The sequence below is a fragment of the Ochotona curzoniae genome, unplaced genomic scaffold, assembly GCF_017591425.1.
Source record: "Ochotona curzoniae isolate NIBS_2020 unplaced genomic scaffold, NIBS_Ocur_1.0 contig_2469, whole genome shotgun sequence".
Lineage (NCBI taxonomy): Eukaryota > Metazoa > Chordata > Mammalia > Lagomorpha > Ochotonidae > Ochotona > Ochotona curzoniae.
Window position 1 is genome coordinate 418,455 of NW_024465471.1, and position 23,603 is coordinate 442,057.

The 23,603-nt window shown below is 56.9% G+C and overlaps 1 protein-coding gene across 3 annotated transcripts; it reads right to left on the reverse strand.

Moving 5' to 3' along the window:
* Positions 1–426: 426 nt before the first annotated feature.
* Positions 427–18,986, reverse strand: PDZD4 (PDZ domain containing 4). Of its 3 annotated transcripts, none has more exons than XM_040974698.1 (8): positions 18,927–18,986; positions 4,522–4,757; positions 3,666–3,756; positions 3,232–3,330; positions 2,790–2,852; positions 2,496–2,597; positions 2,102–2,197; positions 427–1,986 (listed from the first exon to the last, which is right to left on the reverse strand). In XM_040974698.1, exons 1-8 carry the CDS (start codon positions 18,984–18,986, stop codon positions 427–429), a joined length of 2,307 nt encoding a protein of 768 aa, XP_040830632.1. The 3 variants fall into 3 exon arrangements, with proteins under 3 accessions (XP_040830632.1, XP_040830631.1, XP_040830633.1); XM_040974697.1 differs by having other exon boundaries at positions 4,504–4,757; XM_040974699.1 differs by lacking the exons at positions 3,666–3,756; positions 4,522–4,757.
* Between the last annotated feature and the right edge of the window lie 4,617 nt (positions 18,987–23,603).

Sequence of the window (23,603 nt, forward strand, 5' to 3'; positions counted from 1 at the left end):
GTGCTCCCAAGGCTGAGCACTACACCTTCCCCTAGAGTGGAGGCCACCATTCCTTACCCATCCTCCCACATTCCCTCCCCCCCTCCCTCCCACCCTCAGCCCTCCCTCTCTTCCTCCCCCCACCTCCTTCCCAGCCAACACCTTTACTGGGCAGCCTGAGGGAGCTGCCAGTCCCCAGGGTGGGCCCATACAACAGGGGGGGGGGACTTAAAACAAGCACAGAAAGGGAGAAATACAAATTGGGGTTGCCTTTGTCCACAAATCACTGTGACTTCCAGCAGGGGGCGCACAGTGGTGAAGCTGTGCGCCTTCTCGCACCTGGGACAGTGCTGCCTTCCAAGCCTTGAGCTTCCCTACCTTCCAGACGTGCACTCTACATTCTAAGGGGGGGAAGGGCGGGAGGGAGGTGGCTCTGGCCCAAGCAGCTCAGACAGTGGTGACGGAGAGCAGGGGGTTGTAGACTCGCTTGCCGTCGGCCGAACGTGCGCCATGGGCCAGCATCTCCTGGATGGTGATCCAGTTGTCCAAGATCTTCTTGTTGCGCTTTTTCATGGTCTTGCGGTGGCTCAAGGCGATGATGTTGAGCTCTGTCTTGCCGTCACTGCTCTGTTCCCTCAGGCACTCCAGGCGGCTCTGCATCATGAACTCGCGCCTCTTCCGCTGCTCGCGGGCGCGGATCAGGTGCTGCTTGCGCTCTTCCTTGCTCCAGTAGCGACCCATCTTCATCTCACTTACAGCATCATCATCAGTGGTCATGCCACTGCGCTCCTCCCGGATCTTCAGGGCGCGGGCCTTGAGCAGCCGGTCCCGCACAGGCCGCTTGGCTACGTAACGCGTGCCATCACTCCGCACCTTCACCTTCCACTCCATGCGGGGTGCTTCAGGGGCCACAGCTGCCACCCCAGCACCTCTCGGGCCACCAGCCAGGCCCAGGGGGCAGTGGGCCAGCTCCTCCAGACCACCACGTGCCGGGGCCAGCTGCATGCAGCTCGGATACTGCTCGTTCTCCTGGCCCTGGGCGTGATGGCGGCGAGAGAGGTAAGGGCTACCTTCGGGGAGCACACGCTCCAGCGTCACCCCCATCTTGAGGCTCCGGCGGACATGCTCATCAGCATGTTGCCTGTGGCCTACGTCGGCATCCCGGGAGAGGGAGCGGAGCTTGGAAGGGCTCCCCTGCGCGGGTGCCTTGGTGGGAGTGGTGGTGATGGGGCGGCCAGGAGGGGTCCGATTCAAGTTGGAGTTGCCAGCAGCAGGCTGCCTCAGGGGGCTCTCAGCCAGGGGCCCAGCCAGCAGCGGCGTACTGCGGCAGCTCTCACCAGTGTTGTAGGCGCTGGTACTGTCCTTGTCTGAGGACTTCTCGGGCAACTCGGAGATGTCTGATAGCTCATGCTTCTTGGGCTCACAGGCTGCCAGGGCATAGAGGCCCTCCTCCTCCAGCAGCCAGGCCTTCATGCAGCGCTCCCGCAGCTGCTGCATCTTCTGTGCCCGTAGGATGTTGCGGCACTTGAACTCCAGGTGCCGCAGCTCCTCCTCCAGCATGGCCATCTCATGACCCAAGCTCTCGTTGCGGTTCACATCCAGGGCACTGTTGCCACCACCACCACCCGCTGCCCGGGGAAAGAGGAGGCCCAGGGGGTTGCCGTTCTCCAGGTGGCACTTGATCTCCAGCAGCTCCCGGTAGCGCTCATACTCCTCGTCCGTGAGGCCCGGCACATCGCCCCCAGCCAGCCCCGCGCCCTCGGCCAGCAGCGAGTCCATGCTGAAATGGAAGTCCTGGCTCTGCAGTGTGTCACCTTGTGGGCCAAACTTGCGCAGAGTGCCAGGGGTGTTGGTGATGCTCGGCGGCTCGTCCACCAGCAGGTCGTGCTCAGAGCTCTCTTCGTTGCGGGTACTGTCATCTGTGCGGCCCACCCCGCTGTCCAGCTCCTGGCTGTTGCTCAGGCCCGAGCTGGCAGCAGGAGCTCCCTTCTCCTCTCCACTTCCAGGCTGCGGCGGCTGCAGAGGAACCCACACAGGATTCAGGCCTGGAGGCCCAGCCCAAGCTGGCCTACACACACCACCCTACTCCCCTCCACCCCACCCCTCCCATGTCAGCACGCACCTGCTGGGAAGGCGGCGACTTGAGTTTCCCCTCATTCTCAGAGCCAACATCTTCCAGGAAGTCATCCCGATCACTGTCTTTCCAGTGCTTCGCCAGCTACATGCGTGCGCATGCGCGCGCACACACACACACACACACACACACACACATATGAGCCCACTGGTTCAAGGAGCTCCCCACAGCAGCCCATGCCCCCACCACGTGTCTAACCTAAACCCTGCACCCAGCACCCTGGTGTCAGGAAAGTGGATAGTCCAAGACAGCAGTTCTCCTACCCTGCTCCCATGCCAGTGAAATGGGCTCGCACCATCCCTGCCCACTTCTGAGCTTGCTGGAGACGGGGTTGGATAAGGACAAGAGGTCCCAGGCAGCCCTGCCGAGCACACGGCCCTACCTGGCTTTCAGGCCGGGCCACCAGCAGGGAGATGTTGGTGTTCTCCTCCTGGCTCAGGATGGCCACTGCTTCTTCCCGGTTCTGCACATCCACACCATTGATCTGTAGCAGGCCAGCAACAGTGAGCATGTGCACCAGAGTATGCGTGCATGTGTGCGTGTACACTCAGGGATAGCTGTGGCCAGAGTAGGTGCTCTGTGGGACAGAAGCCCCAGCAACTGTGTGGCACGAGACAAAACTCCCGGAATGTTAGGTAGCAGGGGCCTGGCGCCAGATGTGGCCGTCAGCACTCACCTGCACAATGCGGTCTCCCTCGCGGATCCGGCCATCTTTGGCTGCGATGCTGTTGGGGTTAACCTGCAGGACACACTCATCTTGGTGACCTGGTGCCTAAGGGAGCCTTGTGATGGGAAAGCCTCACCTCTGAGCTGAGCTGGAGTGCACATGCTGTGCCGCTGTTCCACTCTTGTGCCCAGAGGCCCTGCTCTCTGCCTGGGCATTCACCCAGGGGCACACTGGCAGCTTGGCTGCACTAGGCCAGAGCTAGGGCCAGTCCTTCATCCTGCACACACCTCCAGGGGCAAGCAAAGCTGAGGCGCAGGCAGAGTCGCTCAGCTGATCCCCACCAGCAGCAGCCCAGGTGCACACCAGCATATGCCTGCCTGCTCCTGCCATGAGGACTTTGGGCAGTGTAGGGAACTCCTGGACCCCACCACGCCCAGGCACTACTCCGTACCTCTCCCACGTAGATGCCCAGGTCATCTTCATCGTCCGTGCGGTAGCACACCATGAGGCCCAGCTTGTCTCGGTGACTGCTTTTATACAATTCCACCTCCTGCCACCAGCAGCCAGGAGGCAAGCAGAGGCAGAAACTCAGGAACAGCACAGCAGGCAATGTAGGGGCCCCAGGGGCGTGTCGTCTTCCCCTCTAGTTGCTCTCTTACCATCCCAAATGGTGCATGTGTATGCAACAGTCTCCGCCCACCAGCACATGCCCAAGACACACACGACACAGACATGCGTGGGACACAGACTCTGACACCAACGAACTGCAGCCTCACCCACACCCTCCCTGATGCGCGGGAAGGGCCACGATGCCCAGCTGCCTGGCTGGCGCAGCAGGAGCCTGGCCTAAGTGAGGCTGCAGGCAGCCATCCTGGGCCAGCTTACCTCATACTCCAATTCGTCCACTCGATCTGCCTCCTGCGGGCCGCCCTCCATGAACTCCGCCGGGTCATAATACTCATGACTGATGGGGGGGCTGCCCAGGAGAAGGGGGGGGCGGTCAGCCAACCACACGCTCACTCCTCCCACACCCGAGTCCCAGAAGCACTTCTTGAATGGCATGTGCCTAGCTCTCCTCGCACTGTCTCAAAGAGCACACTCTTGTAGCCAGCCAGCCTCGAGGGCCAGTGCATGGCTCCTGGTGTCCTGCCACCTCCCATGCCCTGGCCTCACTCAGGCCCTGCCCCCAGTCTCCCCCAGGTTCTGAGGACTTTGGCAGCACAGAGGGAAACCACTGCATCTGGAGATGCCAGCTGGCTCAGCCACTACGGGCCTCCTTCTCGCCATACTGGGGTGCCCAGGCCCCTCTTTCAGGAATCAGGGACAGTGAGTCAGTGCTGGTAGGCGCATGAGGTGCCAGGCCTGGGCAAAAGACCCAAGACAAAAGCCAAAGATATAGAGTGGATTGAGAGCAGGCAGAAGAATTGGCCAAAGAATGCGAGAGTCCAGGAGCAGTACTCAGGAGGTTCTCCACAATCGGGTGGCCAGGAGGGACTGCAGGTGCCGGGAGGCCCAAGATGCTGCAGCTGTGGCAGCAAGCTTGCAGAGCTCCAGGGGCACGCCTGCTGCCCAGGCTGCACACGCTAGCAGCCTGCACGCATCTGTGGCTCTGGGGGATCAGAACAGGGCCAGGGCAGGCCAGAGGTTGGCTGCTGGGCACGGAGGGATGTAGGGGGATGGCTCTGCACAGGCATGACCCAGGGCCTGGCTGAGGACAACTCACAGTTCAGAAAGGACGTACGGCTCCAGGATACCCAGGGGCGGGGTGGGCGGGCGCAGCTTGCCCAGCGCCAAGATATGTTCGAAGGTGATGTCGGTCTGAGTGCCACTGTCCACCAGCTGTAGGTCATGGCAGGAGCTGTCACCCCGCAGGCGGGGACCACGCCTCAGCACCTGGATCATCAGGGGCTCCTTAGAGGAGCGCAGGGCCTCCAGGGTTTGCTCCTGAGACAGCTTGGAGAGCTCTTTCCCGTTCACCTGCAGCAGAGACATGGGGCCATGAGAACCTTCAAGGGCAGCTCCTCCCCTCAGAAGGTCAAAGTTCAAGATGGCCACTGGCCATCTGCTCACTCCCTCTGACCCTGGCTACTCATGGCTTCACAGAGTCCAGGGTGGGTGCGTGTGGGCTGTGCACCCAGGGCCGGGAGCAGGCTCTGCCCCACACTGGGCGGCATCCCTCAGCCCTTCCTTCAGGCCTCAACCTGGCCACTGCGCCCTTATGCTACTACCTGGGTGCCTCTGCTAGGCCATTGCCATTCTGTGGGTACCTGCGAAGTGCCAGGTTCCAGGTTAGGCATCTGATGTGGGTCCCCAGTGAATCCTAACAGCGACCACCTCTGTCGCGCACACAAGCGAGCCCACGGGTTGGGTCAAGGTCATGAGACAGGACAGGCTGCAGAGTGACCAGTATGGACGGCAGGAGGGAGGCGGAACAAAGGTGGCACACACGCAAAGCTCCTCACTTGCTGCCCATGGTGTGTTGTTCTGGGGGTCATTCCCATGCAGACTGTCCAAGAGACAAAGCACCTTGTGGGAGTCTAAGGCAAAGGCTTTGCATCTGACAGCCTTCACATGGAAACCGGCACCCTGAAGGGAAGCCAACATCGGAAGCAGAAGCACAGAGCCTGCCGTAAGGGGTGCATGGGCAAGACTCCTGGTACAAGGCAACAAGCACCACGGGACGCTCCGCTGACGCAGCGAGCTGCAGGAATGTCTTTCTCCCTGCAATCGTTACCCAGCAGCAGTGTTGCTATGGAAACTGGGCGCAGGCACTGGGAACAGCAGGCCATGGGGGTGCCTGGGACAGCAAGAGGGGGATGGGTGAACGCACCAGCTAGCCCCCCAGAGTGATGGCTTATGGCACCAGAAGTGGAAGCTGGAGGCCTGCAGAGAGCCTGCATGGCCCCTCAGAGGAAGGCAAGCACCCTCTGGGGAATGCAAGGCCACCAACAGGCTCCGGCATGCCACGAGCAGCCCTGCCCTGCCCTGCCACTCAAGGCAGCCCACTGACAAAGCTACCACTCAGATGTCACTGACTTTGCACTGCCTGCCTACTGGACCATTCTGATGGCCAAATGGGTCTTACCAAGTAGGAACCTAGGCCCTATTTCCCCTCCCCGCCATGCCTTCTGTGGCCCCTGCTGCCACTATCCTAGCCGTGCTAGCAACAAATGGACCCAAAACCTAAACCAAGACATAGGGGGCCTGAGCATAACAGAGCGATCTTTTACTGGGCTAGCAAAGAAATCCCTGCAGGAGGAGCCTGGTGCTGTGGTGTAGCAGCTTAAGCTTCTATCTGTGACCCTGGCATCCCATATGGGTGTGCTGGTTCAAGTCCCACTAGTCTACTTCCCATCTAGCTCCCCGTTTTTGGCCTGGGAAAGCAATGGGGCATGGTCCAAGTGCTTGTGCCTGTGCAAAAAGCAATTGGCTCAAGGGTTCAGTGTGGCCCATGTCGCCGTAGTGGCCACCTGGGGACTGAACCAGCAGATGCAAGATCTCTCTGTGCGTCTTTCCTCTTTCCCTCTATTTCCAACTGTGGCTTTCAAATAAAAAAATAAATTTTTATTTGAATATTTTTATTTGAAAGTCAGATTTAGACAGGAGAGACAAAAAAAAAAAAAAGAAAGAAAGAAAGAAAGAAAAAAGAAAAAGGAGAGACAGAAAGATCCACTGGTTCACTCCCCAAATGGCACAATAGCCAAAGCTGAGCCGATCTTAAATAGGGAGCCAGGAGCCTCTTCCAGGTCTTCCACGCGGGTGCAGGGTCCCAAGGCTTTGGGCCGTCCTCCACTGCTTTCCCAGGCCACAAGCAGGGAGCTGGATGGGAAGCAGGGCTGCTAGAATTAGAACTAGTGCCCATATGGGAAGGTGGTGCCTTAACTTTGGACTTTTTTTTTTTTTAAATCTCTGAACAGAGTCGAAAAAATTGATTCTCCAACATGTTGGTTTGAGTCCTGCTTGTCTCTTCTCCAGTCAAAAATTACAGGAACGTTCATTGTTGTGTCCTTCTGGCACTTTTATTATTTTTTTGTTCCTTATTCTGTCTGGACTTTATTATTTTTAAGAAGATTTATTTATTTTTATTGGAAAGTCAGATATACAGAGAGGAGGAGAGACAGAGAGGAAGATCTTCCGTCCAATGATTCACTCCCCAAGCGGCCCCTACGGTGGGAGCTGGGCCAATCAGGAGCCAGGAGCGTCTTCCGGGTCTCCCATGTGGGTGCAGGTCCCAAGGCTTTGGGCTGTCCTCCACTGCTTTCCCAGGCCACAGGCAGGGAGCGGGATGGGAAGCGGGGCTGCCGGGACATAAAGTAGCAACCATATGGCATGCTGGCCCTTGCAAGGGGAGGATTAGCATGTTGAGCCACTACACTAGATTCAGAAATAAAACTTTTCTTATGGGCCCAGCACAGTAGCCTAATGGCTAAAGCACTCCCTCACCTTGCATGCGCTGGGATCCCATATTGGCCCCGGTTCTAATCCCATCTGCTCTACTTCCCATCCAGCTCCCTGCTTATGGCCTGGGAAAGCAGTCAAGGACATAAGCCTTATGACACTGCATCCACGTGGGAGACCCAGAAGAAGTTCCTGGTTCCTGGCTTCACATCAGCTCAGCTCTGGCCGCTGCGGCCACTTGGGAAGTGAACCAGTAGAGGGAGGATCTTTCTCTCTGTAAATCTGCCTCTCCAATAAATAATTTTAAAAAACGTATACAATTAGGGCCCAGCGCGGTGGCACAGTGGTTAAGGTCCTCACCTTGCACGCCCAGGATCCCATATGGGTGTCGGTTCTATCCCGGCAGCCCCGCTTCCCTTCCAGCTCCCTGCCTGTGGCCCGGGAAAGCAGTCGAGGACGGCCCAAAGCTTTGGGACCCTGCACCCACATGGGAGACCCGGAAGAGGCTCCTGGCTTCGGATCGGCATAGCATCGGCCGTTGCGCTCACTTGGGGAGTGAATCATCGGACGGAAGATCTTCCTCTCTGTCTCTCCTCTCTGTATATCCGCCTTTCCAATAAAAAAAATAATAAAAATAATAAATCTTAAAAAAAAAAGTCTACAATTAAATAAAGAAAGACAAGCACAACTTCGGGACATGCCAACAGAGTGGGAAGGACAGGCCAGAGGATACTGCCACCTGTGCCAGGGAGAAAGGGCAGACAGAGGGGACGTCTGATGCACCCTCAAAAACGTGCCAAGGCCCACGGGGAGCCAGGTGACCTCAGCATCTGGGGCCAGCTGGCAGAAGACTCTGCTCAACACAGCAACCCACTTTCATGCCCTCTGGCAGGGTCATGTCCTGCCTGGCTGCTCATTTTCCACAGCTATGCCCAGGGTCCCTGTGGCCTTGTGCTGTCCACAGGGCTATGTCCTGCCTGGCCCTCCATCTCTCTACTTTGCCCAGGCTCTTATTCCCAGCTGGCTGTCCAGGACCATCCATGATGCTCCCAGTTTTCTGCCTCACCCTGAATCACTGTCAGGAGGAGCCAGCAGCAAGTACCCAGGGAGCAGGCTGGGCGCGGGGCACAAACGCCAGCTTCTGTGTTCTCACAGGCAGGCATATTTTTTACAGCTGCTGGAATTGACTGCATGGCCATGGGCACTGAAAACAGCCAGCAGGCTGAAGCAGCCGAGTGCTTGGCCAAATACATTCACAGCACACTGGGACTTCCAGCAGAAGTGCTCAGGCTGCGCACGGGGCCCAGGCCCAGAGCTCCGCACCAGCTCCTCCCACCACAGCTACACAAGGTCATGGCCCCTGGCCCGTTTGGAGGCCCAGCAGTCTCCACCTGCACAACGAACAGCGGCTTTTCTGGAGCACATCCCGTGTGGGAGGGCAGCATGTGCCACTGGACGTACTGACATCAAGCCTAAGCCTACCTCCTGCAGAACAATCCAGAAGGAATGCACTTTATCCTCAACGCTGGCCACCCACAAAAGCCCTACAAGTCCCTTGCCTGGCTTCCCTCACGTTTCAGTGGGCCTCATCTTCCACATGCTGCAGGCGCTGAGTGGCAGGCAATTCAGCAGCTGACCTCGCAAAGCAGACCAGAGAGGGGCTGCATGCTTGCCGGCACCTGCAGCCCTGGCCCCCACAGCCCCTCTTCATCTCTCAGGCTGCTCTCCTGCCCAACTTCTTGCCACCCCATATCCACTTGAGCTGAAGTTCTTCAGGGCACCTATAAACACAAGAGGGCACTCAGGCCTTCACAGTGCCCTCCGGTGCAGCCAGGAGCTGCAGGACGTGGCAGGAGGCGTGCTGCAGACTACAGAGAATGCACAGGAAGCCACTGAGCGGCAACCCCTGACATTAATGGGTACCAGTGAATACAACCAGAAGGATGATTAGAGCAGCGCTGCTTAACAAGATAACACTGAACACACAACGAACCATTTTACAGTATTGTAATTCACAGATGCTTAGAACATTGTCAATGCTGTGCAAGCACCCTACCATCTAATTCTGGAACATTCATCACTCCAAAAGCATACCCATACACAGAGCAGTCAGTCCCCACTCTCAGTCCGTAGCTCCTGGAAACCACTAATCTGAGCTCTATCTCTACAAACTTGGCAACTCGGGGCATTTCATAGCAACAGAAGCACAGAACTAACAGCCTTCAGACTGTCTCTTCACTGACCAGAAGGTTTACAAGGGAGATCAAATTTATTTGAGAGAAAAAATGAGTGACAGGGACACAGTTCTCATCCACTGGTTCATTCCTCAGATGCCTACAATAGGCCTGCGTTTGTGGCTTAGTACAGTAAGCTTCCACCTGCAGTGGCGGCATCCCAAATGGGTGCCAATTTGGGTCCCAGCTGTTCCACTTCTGATCCAGCTGCCTGGATCTAATGCAGCCATTTGGGAAACCCAGAGGAAGCTCCTGGATTTGGTTTAGCCTAGCCCCAGATGCTCACCCCACTGTATCACCTTTTATGGGTGAAGAATCCCATAGTATTTCACATCCCATTGTATGACTCATAGCTCATGCATTAGTCAATGGCCATTCGGGTTCTTCCATCTTGAGCCATGCTATTATGTACAATTTGAGTGCATTTTAATTTTTTACGTCTATTTATTTGTATTTAAAAATCAGATCTACAAGAGAGACAGGGAAAGATCTTGTATCCACTACTTAACTCACCAAATGGCTGCAACGGCTGGAGCTGACTGATTCGAAGCCAGGAGCCAGGAGCTTCTTCCGGATCTCGAATGAGGGTGCAGGGTCCCAAGGCTTTAGGCCGTCTTCTGCTGCTTTCCCAGGCTGTAATCAGTGAGCTGGATCAGAAGCTGACTCAACGGCTAAATCTTTGGTTGACATGCTCAGGGATCCAATGGGTGTCCCGGCTGCTCTACTTCCCATCCAGCTCCCTGCTTGTGGCCAGGAAGGAAGAGAGGAGCCAGCAAGCTGCGCACAAACGCTCTCAGCGGCAGCTCTGAGTGGCCAAGGCCTGGGGTCCCAAGTGGTCAGCAAGCACTGCATGTGCACAGCAACACGTGCTGACGCTGGCAGGACACACTTCATCAGTCACTCCACCCCAGGACCGGGCTCAAGTTCCAGCGGCCTACGTCTATGAAGGACCGCCCTGGGAGGCAGTGCCCGCTAACTCAAATGCCCGAGTAGGCAATTCCCTCTCGTTGGAAGAGCTTGCGACTGGAGAACATGTCCACGATGGCAAACGTTGCACGCATGCGTGTTTTGGGTGATATGGACACCTGTTGTCTCCAGCTGCAGGTCTGCAGACACCTGCTCCATCCTGTCCCACACTCAAGTCACCAAACCAGTTTCTTTGTGTCCCCACGGCGGCCCAAGCCCACCACGATCTGTCGCTCACTGGACATGGGCAAGTGTTTGCCAGAGTTGTTAGACGGCTGCTTGGGGCAGTCGCATAGCTTGCCTAGTGGGAGTACTCAGTCCCCTGCTGCTCAGGTCTACCATGAGGTGGCAGTACTGCCTGCCAAGTACTTGGATCTGTGCCACCCACAAGGGAAAGCAAGATTTGAGTTCCATCCGGCCCAACACTGGCTGCTCACAGCCCCTGTTCTAGGCCTTCCTAACAAATTAATAAAACTACAGAACATAAGGGAAAGGAAAGGCAGAGGTGGCGCACAACAGGAGTGGCAAGCGAGACCCTGGGGGCCACCGAGAAAGCAAGGCAAGGTGTATGCAAACGGAATCAAAGAGCGGAGGTGCGGGGTGGGGAGACCCTCAGCCACGGGCGGCTGGGTGCGAGAGAGCTTTGGCAGACACTAGGGGGCGGGCAGTCCCTGAGGCGGATGTGGGAGCGCGCTGTCGTCGTTGGCCAAGGGGGGGTGGAGACGTAGGTGCCAAGCCAGCGTGCAGAGGGGCCAGGCTGCCAGGGCTCAGCAGGAGTAGCTGCGCCAGTGGCGATGGTGGGCGGACGTGCCTAGAGCGGGCGGGTTCGGCGTCGGAAGGCGGGGCTCCGGTGGCGCTCACTCCGCCCCCGCCCCCGCCCCACAGCCTGGAACCACAGACAAAGAGCAGGCAGCTCGGAGCTGGGAGCTGCGCCGGCGGCCACGTGGGCTCAAGCCTCCCCGGCGGGGGCTGGGCTCAGGGTCCTGGCCCTGCTCCAGAGACCCTGCTGCTCGGCGCCTGGGCTCCTGGAGGGGCGGGTGGCAGTCTCTCAGGGTGGGGAGAGGAGCCAGGGCAAAGAGCCCAACCCTGCGACTCGGGGCAGGTACTGGGGAAGCCTGACTGGATGAGGCAGTTGAGGCTGTGAAAAATGTTTGCCCATTCTCCTTTAAACCTCCACGCTAATACCTTTGTCACTTAAAAACAAACATACAAACAAACAAACAAAAAAGCTGGAGGGAGTAGACCTCAGCTGTTGGTTCATTCCCAGTTCCAGTCCAGGTAGGAGTTGAAGCCAGAAGCTCAATGCAGGGACTGTTTGCTGAGCGCTTCTCGTTTCTGCCTCTCAGGGCTCGCGTGAGTGGGAACATGGAGTCGCGACTTAGAGGCGAGAGCTCAGGTGTCTTAGCCAGTGAGCCACACCCACTAGCTGCACTGTTCAGCCCGGAGGAAGCAGTTAGAGCACCACTTCATGATCACTTGGTGTTTCACTTCCCACACTGACCTCGCAGCAGGCCACCAAATCCATCTGCAGGTGCCACTGTGTAGAACGGATGCCCCCTGCTAGCACCCAAGTGCCCGGTGGGCAGGTACACACTGGCTGCCGCAGCATCCCCAGGCCAAACAACTCTACATAGGCAGTTGCATCAGAGGCTACAAATGTTTCCATTTCTAAGAGTCCTGGCAGGGGCACAGCAGTACACACCACAGAGGGCTGCCAGCACACTGTGGGCGAAGCCACTGGCTCTCCTGTTCCCCCAGCCTGGCAGAGAGAGGCCAGAGCCCTCATTTCTGGAAAGTGACTCCGTAATCCCCAAGGCAAGTTCAGACAGCAGGCAAATGTGGTGATGGTATGCAGGCCGCAGGGATGCCCGTGTTCACAGCACTGCATGTCCACACACACAAGGCAAACAGCTGGCCACCAGCCCACTGATCTCCGTCCCTTACCGGCACTGCTGCTGCTGGCCCCAGGCCCTACCTCAGCCTGGTGTACACAAAGGCCCCTTATGCCTGCCCTGACTGCCCACATGTGAGCACACTGAAGCCAGGCTCTGAGGAGCACACAGCGCCCTTGTGTCACCATGCCCATCCATGCAGTCATGGTCAACTTCCTGTCACTACAGAATTGGGTGGCATGAACTCAAAACACTCCTCAGAAGCCCCAGGAAAGGCCCTCAAAGCAGGGTGACCCCAAGCACCAGGTAGCTGTCTGAATGCAACACCCTTGCCCTGTTTGTGCATCCACTCCATGACTGAGTGTCTAGGCATCCCTGCTACCAGGGAGGTGTCAGACAGCTAAACCCACAAACCCTGGGATAGGGGTCTCAGGTCTCCTGCCACCCCTGGGGCTTAGGACAGGGCTGCACAGTGAGGACTCAGCAAGCACAAGCTAAAGAAACCACCCCTGGGCCCAGCACGGCAGCCTAGCAGCTAAAGCCTCACCTTGCATGCCCAGAATCCCATATGGGCGCCGGTTCTAATCCCGGCAGCCCCACTTCCCATCCAGCTCCCTGCTTGTGGCCTGGGAAAGCAGTGGAGGACGGCCCAAAGCCTTGGGACCCTGCGCCCGTGTGGGAGACCTGGTTAGGACCTGCTCATCTCTGGGGAGGAAACAAGCAGATAAATCTCCTTTGGTCTGTAAATCTGACCTTCCAATTAAAAAAAAATCTTTAACAAAAATGAAAAGGAAAAAGAAACAACCACTGGGAGATGGCCCCCAGGGCTGGAGGGGCAGCCTCCACTTAGAGGCCCCAGGAGAGCGTCCGGACCAGGCAGCAGGGGCAGGCTGCAGCAATGAGTTGGGGCATGAGGAGCGGCCCCAAGGATGGCTGGAGCTCAGTGTACAGGCTGCTGGCTCATTGCCTCTGGAGACCAGGCCACTTCTTTTACCAGCCAGCTTCTTCAGGGGCCACAGTTCTTTTATTTGAAAGGCAGAGTGACAAAGCAGAGTCAAGGAGATGCAAAACGGCAGGGAAGGGGGAGACGGAGACCTCTTCCTTCTACTCCCCAAACTGCCGCAACACCCAAATCTGCACCAGGCTGAAGCCAGGAGCCAGGAGCCTCTCTCTTCAGAGTCTCCCAGGGGGTCTCCCAAGGCTTGCCTGCCTTCCCAGGTCACAAGCAGGGAGGTGGATGGGAAATGCAACAGCTGAAACACAAACTGGTGCCCGTATGAGATGTCAGTGTCATAAACGGGAGGTTAGGCAGCAGTGGCAAGCAGCCCGTCTTCCCGAGACCACCTGCTCCTGTGCCCCTTGGCAGACGGGGCTGCAGTTCTGACATCACCTCGCCAGCACCTGCGCTAGGCAGCATCTGCAAGCTGAAAGGACCACCGCACAGTTAGCCACCACAAAGGCATGTGCTGGTGGGAGGTGGCAAGGGCTTGACAAGGGGAACTTTAAAGTAGGCCTGGGGGGCACTGTCCCAGCAAGCTCATGAAGGTGAAGGCCCTACTTGCCTTGCTCTCAGATCAGAGCCACAGCAAGGACGCCAGCTCTCCCTGTTTCAACACTGCATTGTAGGCACCAGCCAAGGTATGTTGGGAAGAAGAAAGCCAAGACAGCCAGGCTGCTCCACTTTCTATCTGTTCTCTGCTAGCGCCCCCGGGGGAAAGCAGCGAAAGATGGCTCAAGGACTTGGGCTCCTGCCATGTGATGGAGCTCCAGGCTCCTGGCTTCAGCCCGAGTCAGCCCCAGCCACTGCAGCCATTTGGGGAGTGAACCAACCAATGGAAGATTCTCTGTGTGTTTAACTCTGACTTCCAAATAAATGTTCAAAAAAAAAAAATGATTCTAGTTAAAATAGCATCATAAGAAATAAAAGAGAGTAAATGTAGCAGAATTAAGTAACTACTGGAGGAAGTTCAAGTCCTAAATCAAAAGACCCTGCTCAATGCAATTTCTATCCAGATTCCAGAAAGCCTACTTAACAGAAAGCCTACTTAACAAGCTGATCCTAAAATTGACATGGTGCTCAAGGGATGCAGCATATCCAAAACAATCCTGGAAAACTGTACAAAGTTAGAGGCCTCAGTTACAGAAGTCAAAGTTTATGCCAGGGCCAGAGGGCCCAGTGGGTTGAGTTACCCCTTGTGACACCCATATCTCACATCCCAGCAAGGAAGTACCCAGCTCCCTGCCGCTGCCGGGAAGGCATCCACAGAAGAATCAAATTCTTGGCCCCTGCAGATGGACTCCTGGTTCCTGGCTTCAGACTGGCCTAACCCTCCTTCTCAAAGAGCCCCAGGTGAGCGAGTGGCGAGATGTGGGCTAAGGCCTTGGAAGGCTGCAAAGGGGACAAGCAGCTGCAAAGTGTGTGTCAGCCCATGGGCAATGCCAGTGAAGGCCGCCAAGAGACTCCACACCCAGGCAGCAAGAATGTGTATATTACAGTCCTCATGCATTGCTTGTGCAAATGGAAACGGGCATAGCTCCCCCCTCCGCGGCCAGGGAAATAGTGGCAGAATTGCCACATGATCCAGCTGCTGCTGCATTCTCAAGGAGAGTCTCAAAAATGTAGAAAGCAGCGACTCAGATACGTGAACGCCAACTACGGCACAGTGGCAGCAGGAAAGCAGAGGGCAGGCATGCAGTGCCACCTGAACCATCCCCAGCAACTGCACGCGGGCCAGCTTCCTGTACAGGGAGGATGCACAGCAGCACATCCCAGGACACGGCAAGTGCATCCCGGGCATGGAGAGGATTAGCAAAGTCATGCCCAACATGTCCAGAATCTTTTGTTTTTTTTAAAAAACATTTACTTAATTTATTTGAAAGGCACATAAGTGGAGAATGAGAGACACAGAAAGCAATCTTCAGTCCACGACTTCATTCCCCAAATGGATACAACAGCTGGGTTGTAGCAGCAGGACATGAATTGGCGCCCATATCCGATTCTGGCACTTGCATAGCGAGGATTTAGCCATTGAGCCATCACACCAGGCACTGGGATCCTAAATGGGCACTGGTTCTGATCCCGGCAGCCCCACTTCCCATCCAGCTCCCTGCCTGTGGCCTGGGAAAGCAGTGGAGGACGGCCCAAAGCCTTAGGACCCTGCACCCGTGTGGGAGACCCGGAAGAGCTCCTGGCTTCAGATTGGCTCAATTCTGGCCATTGCAGCCACTTGGAGAGTGAAGCAGTAGACGGAAGATCTTTCTCTCTGTCCTTTTGTCTGTAAAATCTGCCTTTCAATAAATCCTTTTAAAAAATTTTTTTAAGATTTATTTATTGTTATTGCAAAGTCAGATATATATACAGGGAGGAGAGACAGAGAGGAAGATCTTCCATCCAATGGCTCACTGCCCAAGTGACCACAATGGCTGGATCTGAGCCGATCCGAAGCCAGGAGCCAGGAACTTCTTCCAGGTCTCCCACACGGGTACAGGGTCCCAAAGCTTTGGGCCATCCTCCACTGCTTTCCCAGGCCACAAGCAGGGAGCTGGACGGGAAGTGGAGCAGCCAGGATTAGAACCGGCGCCCATATGGGATCCCAGCAGGTTCAAGGTGAGGACTGTAGCCGCTAGACCGCCGCACAGGGCCCTCAATAAATCTTTTAAACAAAAAATCTCTAAGTCTCCCTGTGGGTGACAGGAGGCCTTGCCAGCGATGTGTAGCTGCTTACTCAGGCACACTAACAGGGAGCTGGGTGAGAGTTAGCAGTAATTATAGGAGATGCTGTCATTGCAAGCAACAGCCTAACATACTATGCTACAAGTTAGCTGCTCTAGCATTTCTTAAGTGACAAAATGTTCTACAATCAGTAGGGATGCTCCTAAAATTTTATGAATTCCCTAACAAATAACAGTTTGTACACTGCAAAAAATTAAATTGTAGATTACGGGAAACATAGCATAAGAAAGCATTTCCTTAATTTTGGGCAGAGAAAGAGAATTCCTGGTTCATTCTCCACATGCCTGCCAGGGTTGGGAGCCTGCAGCCTGCACAGCTCAGGCCAGGCGCCTCCTCAGATGCACCCCAGAAGCAGCAGTCCACACTACTGCACTTTTTTTTAAGATTTGTTTATTTCTCCAAAAAAATGAGATTTATTTTTATGGGAAAGGCAGATTTACAGAGGAGAAACAAAGATCTTCGGTCCGCTGGCTCACTCCCCAGTGGCTGTAACAGCTGGAACTGAACCGATCTGAAGCCAGGGGCCAGAAGCTTCTTCTGGGCTTTCCACGCGGGTGCAGGGTCCCAAGGACTAGGCCATCTTTCACTGCTTTCCCAGGACACAAGCAGGGTGCTGGATGGAAGTGGATCAGCTGGGACATGAACCGGTATCCATATGGGATCCCGGCTTGCGCAACGTGAGGATTTAGCCACTGAGGCACTACACCGGGCCCAGTGCTCCACTTCTGATCCAGTCCCCTACTGATTCAGCTACAAAGGCCCATGCACCCACGTGGGAGACCTACATTAAGTTTCCAGCTCAGGGCTTCCACCTGGCCTAGCTTTTAATATGGTAGCAACTCAGACAGGAACTAGCGGATGGCAGTGCTCTCTCTGTATCTCTGTGCATTTGAAATACATTGACAAAACGTTAAAACTAATACATAGATCACGTGCTGTCCGGGGCACAGCTTAAGCAGGCCCACCTCAGGTCCCCTCCCCCACCAGTCCCTCCCCCAAGGCAGCCCTCTAGCTGCCACTGGAGGTCGCCAGCGTCCAGGCTCATTTAGGGCCTGCCAGAAGTTCACGTTCTCTCTCTTCACAGACACCCCGCACCCTGCCCCTCTAAAATGGAGCAAGAGCAAAGCACCAGACCAGTGTTTCTCCAAGGCAATGAAGACTCAAGTTCAAGGAGAGGTAGAGCTAGGCCTAGCGGCTGAAGTCCTCGCCTTGAACGCACGCCGGTTCTAATCCCAGCAGCTCCACTTCCCATCCAGCTCTCTGCCTGTGGCCTGGGAAAGCAGTCGAGGACGGCCCAAAGCCTTGGGACCCTGCACCCGTGTGGGAGACCCGGAAGAAGCTCCTGGCTACTGGCTTCGGATCGGCACAGTACCAGCCATTGTGCTCACTTGGGGAGTGAATCATTGGACGGAAGATCTTTCTCTGTCTCTCCTCCTCTCTGTATATCTGGCTTTCCAATAAATAAATAAATCTTTAAAAAAAAAAAAAAGGAGAGGTAGAGCTGTGCTATTTCAATGGAGCTCGATTCGGAGCTCCGGGGCCGGGGAGGTCAAGAGCATGGCTCCTGACCTAGCACTGGCCATCTGAAGAGTAAACCAGCAGATGGGAGCTTTCCCTGTGTCTAAGAACTTTAATGGCAAATGGGCGGCCATGGGAATGCAGGAGGGAGGTGGTGAGGGCAGGATCTGGACTCTCCATCCAGCGGGGAACCCACGGTGCCACCAGCCACCGCAGAGGCCCATGGCTTTCCGTGGCAATGAGGGAGGGAGCAGCTGAGATGGCAGAGCAGGCAAGCAGAGGGTAGCCAGCAGAAGTGGACACCACTGTGCCCCCTGACTATCTGCGCCACTCCCAGCAGCTCGCCAAAGGAAGACAGCTCAAAGAACCAGGGCTGCACCCCAGAGCTTCCGTTCACAATTCCTCCAATGCTGCCCGCCCCGGCTGCTCCAGGAAGCAGTCCCGGTGGGTGTTCCAGCTAAAGGCCCCTACACTTGCTTCTTAGTGATCAATACACTCCAGATACCTGTCCATGGCCAGGGCTGCCCCTGGGACTGGACTGACCTTGACCTCCCTGCACGTGGCAGGGGTATCAGGGGGCACCCAGAATGTACACACATGGGGGGCCGGAGGGGCCTGCGCGTGCAAACACACAGAGGAGCACAGGTACACACTCACAGGTAACGAAGCCACACTCAGGGCCATGAGGCTGGCCTACAGGGCCAAGTGCACATCTCCCCAGCGTGCCACGCACCACCCGGTCCACACCCCCAAAGGCTGGCCCGGCAGAGGGTTGGCCGACTGGCAGAGCGCGGCCAGGCACTGCCTGGTGGAGGTTGCCCTCCTCATCGACCGGCGGCAGCCACTCACTGCAGATGCCTAAAGCCCGTGAGTGTGCCCTCCCGGCAGAGCCAGTCCTGGAGTGAATGCCCAAGTGGCCCTTAGTGGGGGTATCCTCGGCGCTACGAGTTACGCACTCCTACGCCCCGGCCCGCGGGGACCTAGAGCCGGGTGCCGGCAGTTCAGCGGGCTCCCAGCCCCTTCCTCTGTCCCAGTACAGCAGGGAGGATGCCTATCGGGATCGGAAGCTGTTGCTATGCAACCTCAATGCTCATCCCGGCTGTGGGGTCTGGGACCGAAGCACGCTCCAATCGGACCGGTTCCAACTTGCCATCCCGGGGTGGGCTGGACACGGAGCTCGTGCCAATCCGCTTGGGGTGCCCAAGTCGTGCGTCTCGTGTCCGCACCCCACTCAGGGATCCGCCAGCGGCGCAGAGCGACAATATCCAGCAGCACCGCGATTTGAGGGAGAAAGATGCTCGACTATCTTTCCTTCCCCAAAGAAGGAGCCGTCCAGCCCGCCCAGCTTGCCGCCCAAGGAGCGTGCTCTTTCCCCTGTCCTCAGTCTCAGTCCCAGCCTCCGTACCTGAAGCATCACTTTGTACTGCTCCTCCGGTTTCTGGACCACGCACATATTACATCCCATGGTGCTGGCAGGCGGCGAAGGGAGAGGCCAGGAACCGGCACAAGATCTCACTGGCCGGTGCAGGGGACTTTGGGTCCCGGGTCGGGGCCCGGGGCCATAATCTAGTAGCGGGGGGGGGGGGGGGGGGCGGGCGGCTCAGCAGGGGAGTGGGGCACGCCCCCGTGGGGGGAGCAGCTCCACGCCCCTCGACTTAACTCTTGGCTGGCCGAGGCAAGGCGCGGGCATGCTCCTTTGCAACTGGCCAGGCAAAAAGGGGAGGCGGCGGGGGATGGGCGGGAGCACCGGGCGTTGCCCGCTACGACCCCTTAGAGGCGCGGGGGAAGCACCTGGCCGCTGAGTAACGTCAGGGGCCTTGAGTTAGGAGCCTCCCCGCCCGCGGGTCCCGCCGCTGCCGCTGCCGCCTCCGGTTCCCGCCCATGACCGCTAGGCTCGCGAGCCCGGCCCTCGCGCTCGGCGCCGCTGCCCGACCGGGCAGACCAGGGGGGCGGCCGCCCCCGCCCGCGGCCAGGCCTGCGCCCGGCCTCCCCACCCGGCCGGCCGCGCTCTCGGCGCTCCGGGCGCCCGCTCTCCGGCCCGCAGCCGGCCGGCCGTCTCGAGCTGCCGCCCGGGACGTCGGGCACGCGCGCGCACGCGGCGGCGGGGGAGGGGTGCGGGACGGGGCGCACGCGCGTGGGGGAGTGGAGACGGCAGGCGGAGGGCGGGAGCGAGGGCCGCGCGGGAGCCGGCGCGGGAAGCCCGGGGCAAGATCCCGACGGGAGCAAACGGCCGAGCCCCAGCAGCCCGCCCCCGCGGCCATCAACCCTGCACGTGTCGCTGGCGAGCCGTAGGGGCCCCCTTGGGTGTCCGGGATCCCGGGAGAGGTTGGGGCTTCAGAAGGGGGACTACATTGCCGCCGCCCGAACCCTTCCGCGGCTTCCTCTGCCCTCGTTTCTCTTCCTCGACTCAGCTGTCCCCTCGCTGTATTTGAATCGAACACCTTTGTTTAGGGGAAAAGAAGGAAAGCGTGGCGTGGGATGCGCAGGGCTGGGTGACGAAGAGAGCTGTGGCAGCAGTTTCACGCACACGGCTGGCCTGCCACGGTGGGCTGTCTCGCTGTTTCCCAGCCGCCGCTTGCACTGTCCCTCCATCTCCATCTCCCACGAGCCAGGCGTCCTGTTTGGAGAGCCACGAACTCGGAGAGCACAGGTGCTGCCGAGCCGATGTCCCCAGAGCCCTTCCCGCCTGCAGAGGCTGAGGGGCGCAGGGGGTGATGGCATGCTGCTCTTCTTGAGCAATGCTGTGCCGCCGGGGACTGAGTCACTGCAGGAGGGGAAGGTGGCCGTGTCCTGCTCTGTCCGGCCTGCATACCACCCATCATAGCCGTCCTCAGCCCCTAGTCTTTGTTGGGCTCCGCTGCCAGCTGCGGCACAGGCGCTGGGTCCCGCAGACTTTCGCACAGCCCTGCCTACCATGGACAGATCCCTGTGGTGGCTGCGACAAGGCCACTCGGCTGGCGCTGCTTCAGGAGTTTCCAACCCCAAGCCATGCTCCTGCCTACTCCAGCCCACCTGGTTGCACACGCATCTCCCAGACACTGCGTGTCACTTCAGCGGTGCACGTAGCAGCATGCCTCAATTCTCCTTTGCTGCCAACGTTAGAATCACTTTTCCTGTGATGAAAAATTAAACAAGGCCCTGGCACCGTGGCCTAGCGGCTAGAGTCCTCGCCTTGAACACGCCGGGATCCGGTATGGGCGCCAATTCTAATCCTGGCAGCTCCACTTCCCATCCAGCTCCCTGCTTGTGGCCTGGGAAAGCAGTGGAGGACGGCCCAAGGCTTTGGGACCCTGCACCTGTGTGGGAGAGCACCTGTGTTCTCTGAGCTCCTGGCTCCTGGTTTCAGATCGGCACAGCACCAGCCGTCGTGCTCACTTGCGGAGTGAATCATCAGACGGAAGATCTCCCTCTCTGTCTCTCCTCCTCTGTTTATCTGATTTAGCAATAAATATAAATAAATCTTTAAAAAAAATTAAAACGGTAACGTGCCAACAGCTATCACCCCGTGGTCCACCAGGGTCATTCTTGAGCTGCATCAATTCCTCTTCCTTTTTTTTTTTTAAACATTTATTTATTTTTACTGCAAAGTCAGATAATACAGAGAGGATAGACAGAGAGGAAGATCTTCCCTCTGATGATTCACTCTCCAATTGTCCTCAAAGGGCAAAGCTGAGCCGATCTGAAACCAGGAGCCAGGAGCCTCTTCCAGGTCTCCCACACGGGTACAGGATCCCAAGGCTTTGGGCCGTCCTCCACTGCTTTCCCAGGCCACAAGCAGGGAGCTGGATGGGAAGTGGAGCAGCCAGGATACAAATTGGTGCCCATATGGGATCCCAGCGCGCGTAAGACAAGAGAGGACCTCAGCCACTAGGCTACCACGCTGGGCCGTCTTCCTTTCTTTCTAAAAAGATTTTCTTTCTTCATTTATTTTGAAGTCACAATTACAGAGAGACAGACTCAATCTGGAGCCAAGAGCCAGTATGGGATGCCTGTGTCACAAGCAGTGATGTACCCACTAAGCCACAATGCCAGCCCACAGCACCTTCTGTGGAAGACCCTTGGACATCAAAGACCAGCTGAGCAGGGGCCAGGCTTGTGGTGCACTGGTTAAGCCGCTGCTTGGGAATCACTCACCCCACATGAGGTCACCGGTCTGAATCCCAGCTGCTGTACTGCCAATCCAGCTCCCTGCTGACACAAGGCCCTGCACCCTCATGGATGACCCAGATGAAGATCCTGGCTTCAGCGGATCCAGGCCTGACTGTTTTGCCCATTTGCCTTATTCTTTCTGTTACTCTGCCTTTCAAATAAATGAATTTTTAAAGATTTATGTACTTAGGGCCCGGCGCGGTGGCGCAAGTGGTTAAGTCCTTGCCTTGCACGCCCGGGATCCCATATGGGCGCCGGTTCTAATCCCGGCAGCTCCGCTTCCCTTCCAGCTCCCTGCCTGTGGCCCGGGAAGGCAGTGGAGGACGGCCCAAAGCCTTGGGACCCTGCACCTGCGTGGGAGACCCAGAAGAGGCTCCTGGCTTCAGATTGGCTCAGCACAGGCCATTGCGCTCACTTGGGGAGTGAATCATCGGACGGAAGATCTTCCTCTCTATCTCTCCTGTCTGTATATCCGCCTTCCCAATAAAAAATAATAATAATAAAAATAAATCTTAAAAAAAAAAGATTTATGTATTTAGGGCTTGGCGCAATAGCATAGTGGCTAAAATCCTTGCCTTGCATGCACTGGGATCCCATATGGACAGCAGTTCTAATCCAGGCAGCTCCACTTCCCATGCAGCTCCCTGCCTGTGGCCTGGGAAAGCAGTGGAGGACGGCCCAAAGCCTTGGGACCCTGCACCTGCGTGGGAGACCTGGAAGAGGCTCCTGGCTGCTGGCTTCGGATCGGCACAGCACTGGCCGTTGTGGTCACTTGGGGGAGTGAATCAATGGACGGAAGATCTTCCTCTCTGTCTCTCCTTCCATCTGTATGTCTGAGAGTCCAATAAAAGTAAAAAATATATATATTTGTTAAAAGATATATATGTTTATGTTAAAGATATTTTATTTAAAAGAAAGAAAAAACTATTTGAATGGCGGAGAGTTACAGAGAGGAAAGACAGAGACGTTCCAGGTGTTGACTCCCAAAATGGCATTCCCATCTTGAAGGCGTGCTGCTGCAGGCAGCAGCTGAGACCACTGTGCTCCAAATTCAGCTCTAGGAAGCTGTTTAAAAACTGTGAAGAAGGATATATGCAGAAGCACAGGCCAATTCAGTCTCAAGAATTCCAGCAGGATTCCTGGGCACAGAGGCAATGCGGTGCCTTGCAATTCCAACTCGGCTTTCAGCAGAGTGATACCCAGATGCCTTCTGCCCTGGGCACGGCGTAAGGGTAGGCGCGGCCCGGGCCGCTAGTGAGGTACCCACGCTGGCATGGCTCAGTGCCTTCCTCTGCTTGTGGGGTGGACCCCAGCATGACAAATCCTCATCCTTTGCACACAACCAGAGCTGTAGGCCTCGGGGGAGGACCAGATAACCAGGGTGGCTGGCTGATGGCACGCACGTGGAGCCACCCCCCAAGGTTTTGCTTGTGGTCAGCGGCTTTTCGTCCAGCTCAGGTGGGGAGCTTCTCAGCTGGGCCTTTTGTTTGCACATTCACAGCCACTTTGGGCTGTTCTGGGCCTGAGAGGGCGTGCAGGCTGCGGCTCCAAGGCGCCTTAAGGCTCCCTTGTTTTTTCTTTCTTTTCTAATGCAGGAAGCTGAACACAATCTGCAGGCCTTGCAAAACATGCAGAGCATTGAGATGCAACTCCTCTACAACTCTCCCAGTCCCAGCACAATTGCCTCCAATGCATAGTGCTAATCCCAGGGGGAATCCCGGGGGAGGGGAGTTAGGCACTTCCGCCCCTCTCCTTCCCCACCTGCCCCCAGCATTGCCCTGGCCTCCCTGCAGGCCAAGTTTCTTGTGGACCCTTTAGAGGAGTCAGGGGCCCCAAGAGACATCTGGGCAGCACATCTTTTGTCTCTTTTTTCTTTTATAGTATTGCTTTTTTGGATTGATTTGAAAGGCAGAGATGGAGCTAGATGGGGGCT

Coding starts and splice junctions, on each gene's coding strand:
- PDZD4 (XM_040974697.1), bottom strand. CDS start 18,986: ATGGGATGTAATATGTGCGTGGTCCAGAAACCGGAGGAGCAGTACAAA. Junction 2,598..2,789: donor AGGGAGACCGCATTGTGCAG/GTGAGTGCTGAC, acceptor GGCCTGCTACAG/ATCAATGGTGTGGATGTGCA. Junction 2,198..2,495: donor TGGCCCGGCCTGAAAGCCAG/GTAGGGCCGTGT, acceptor GCACGCATGTAG/CTGGCGAAGCACTGGAAAGA.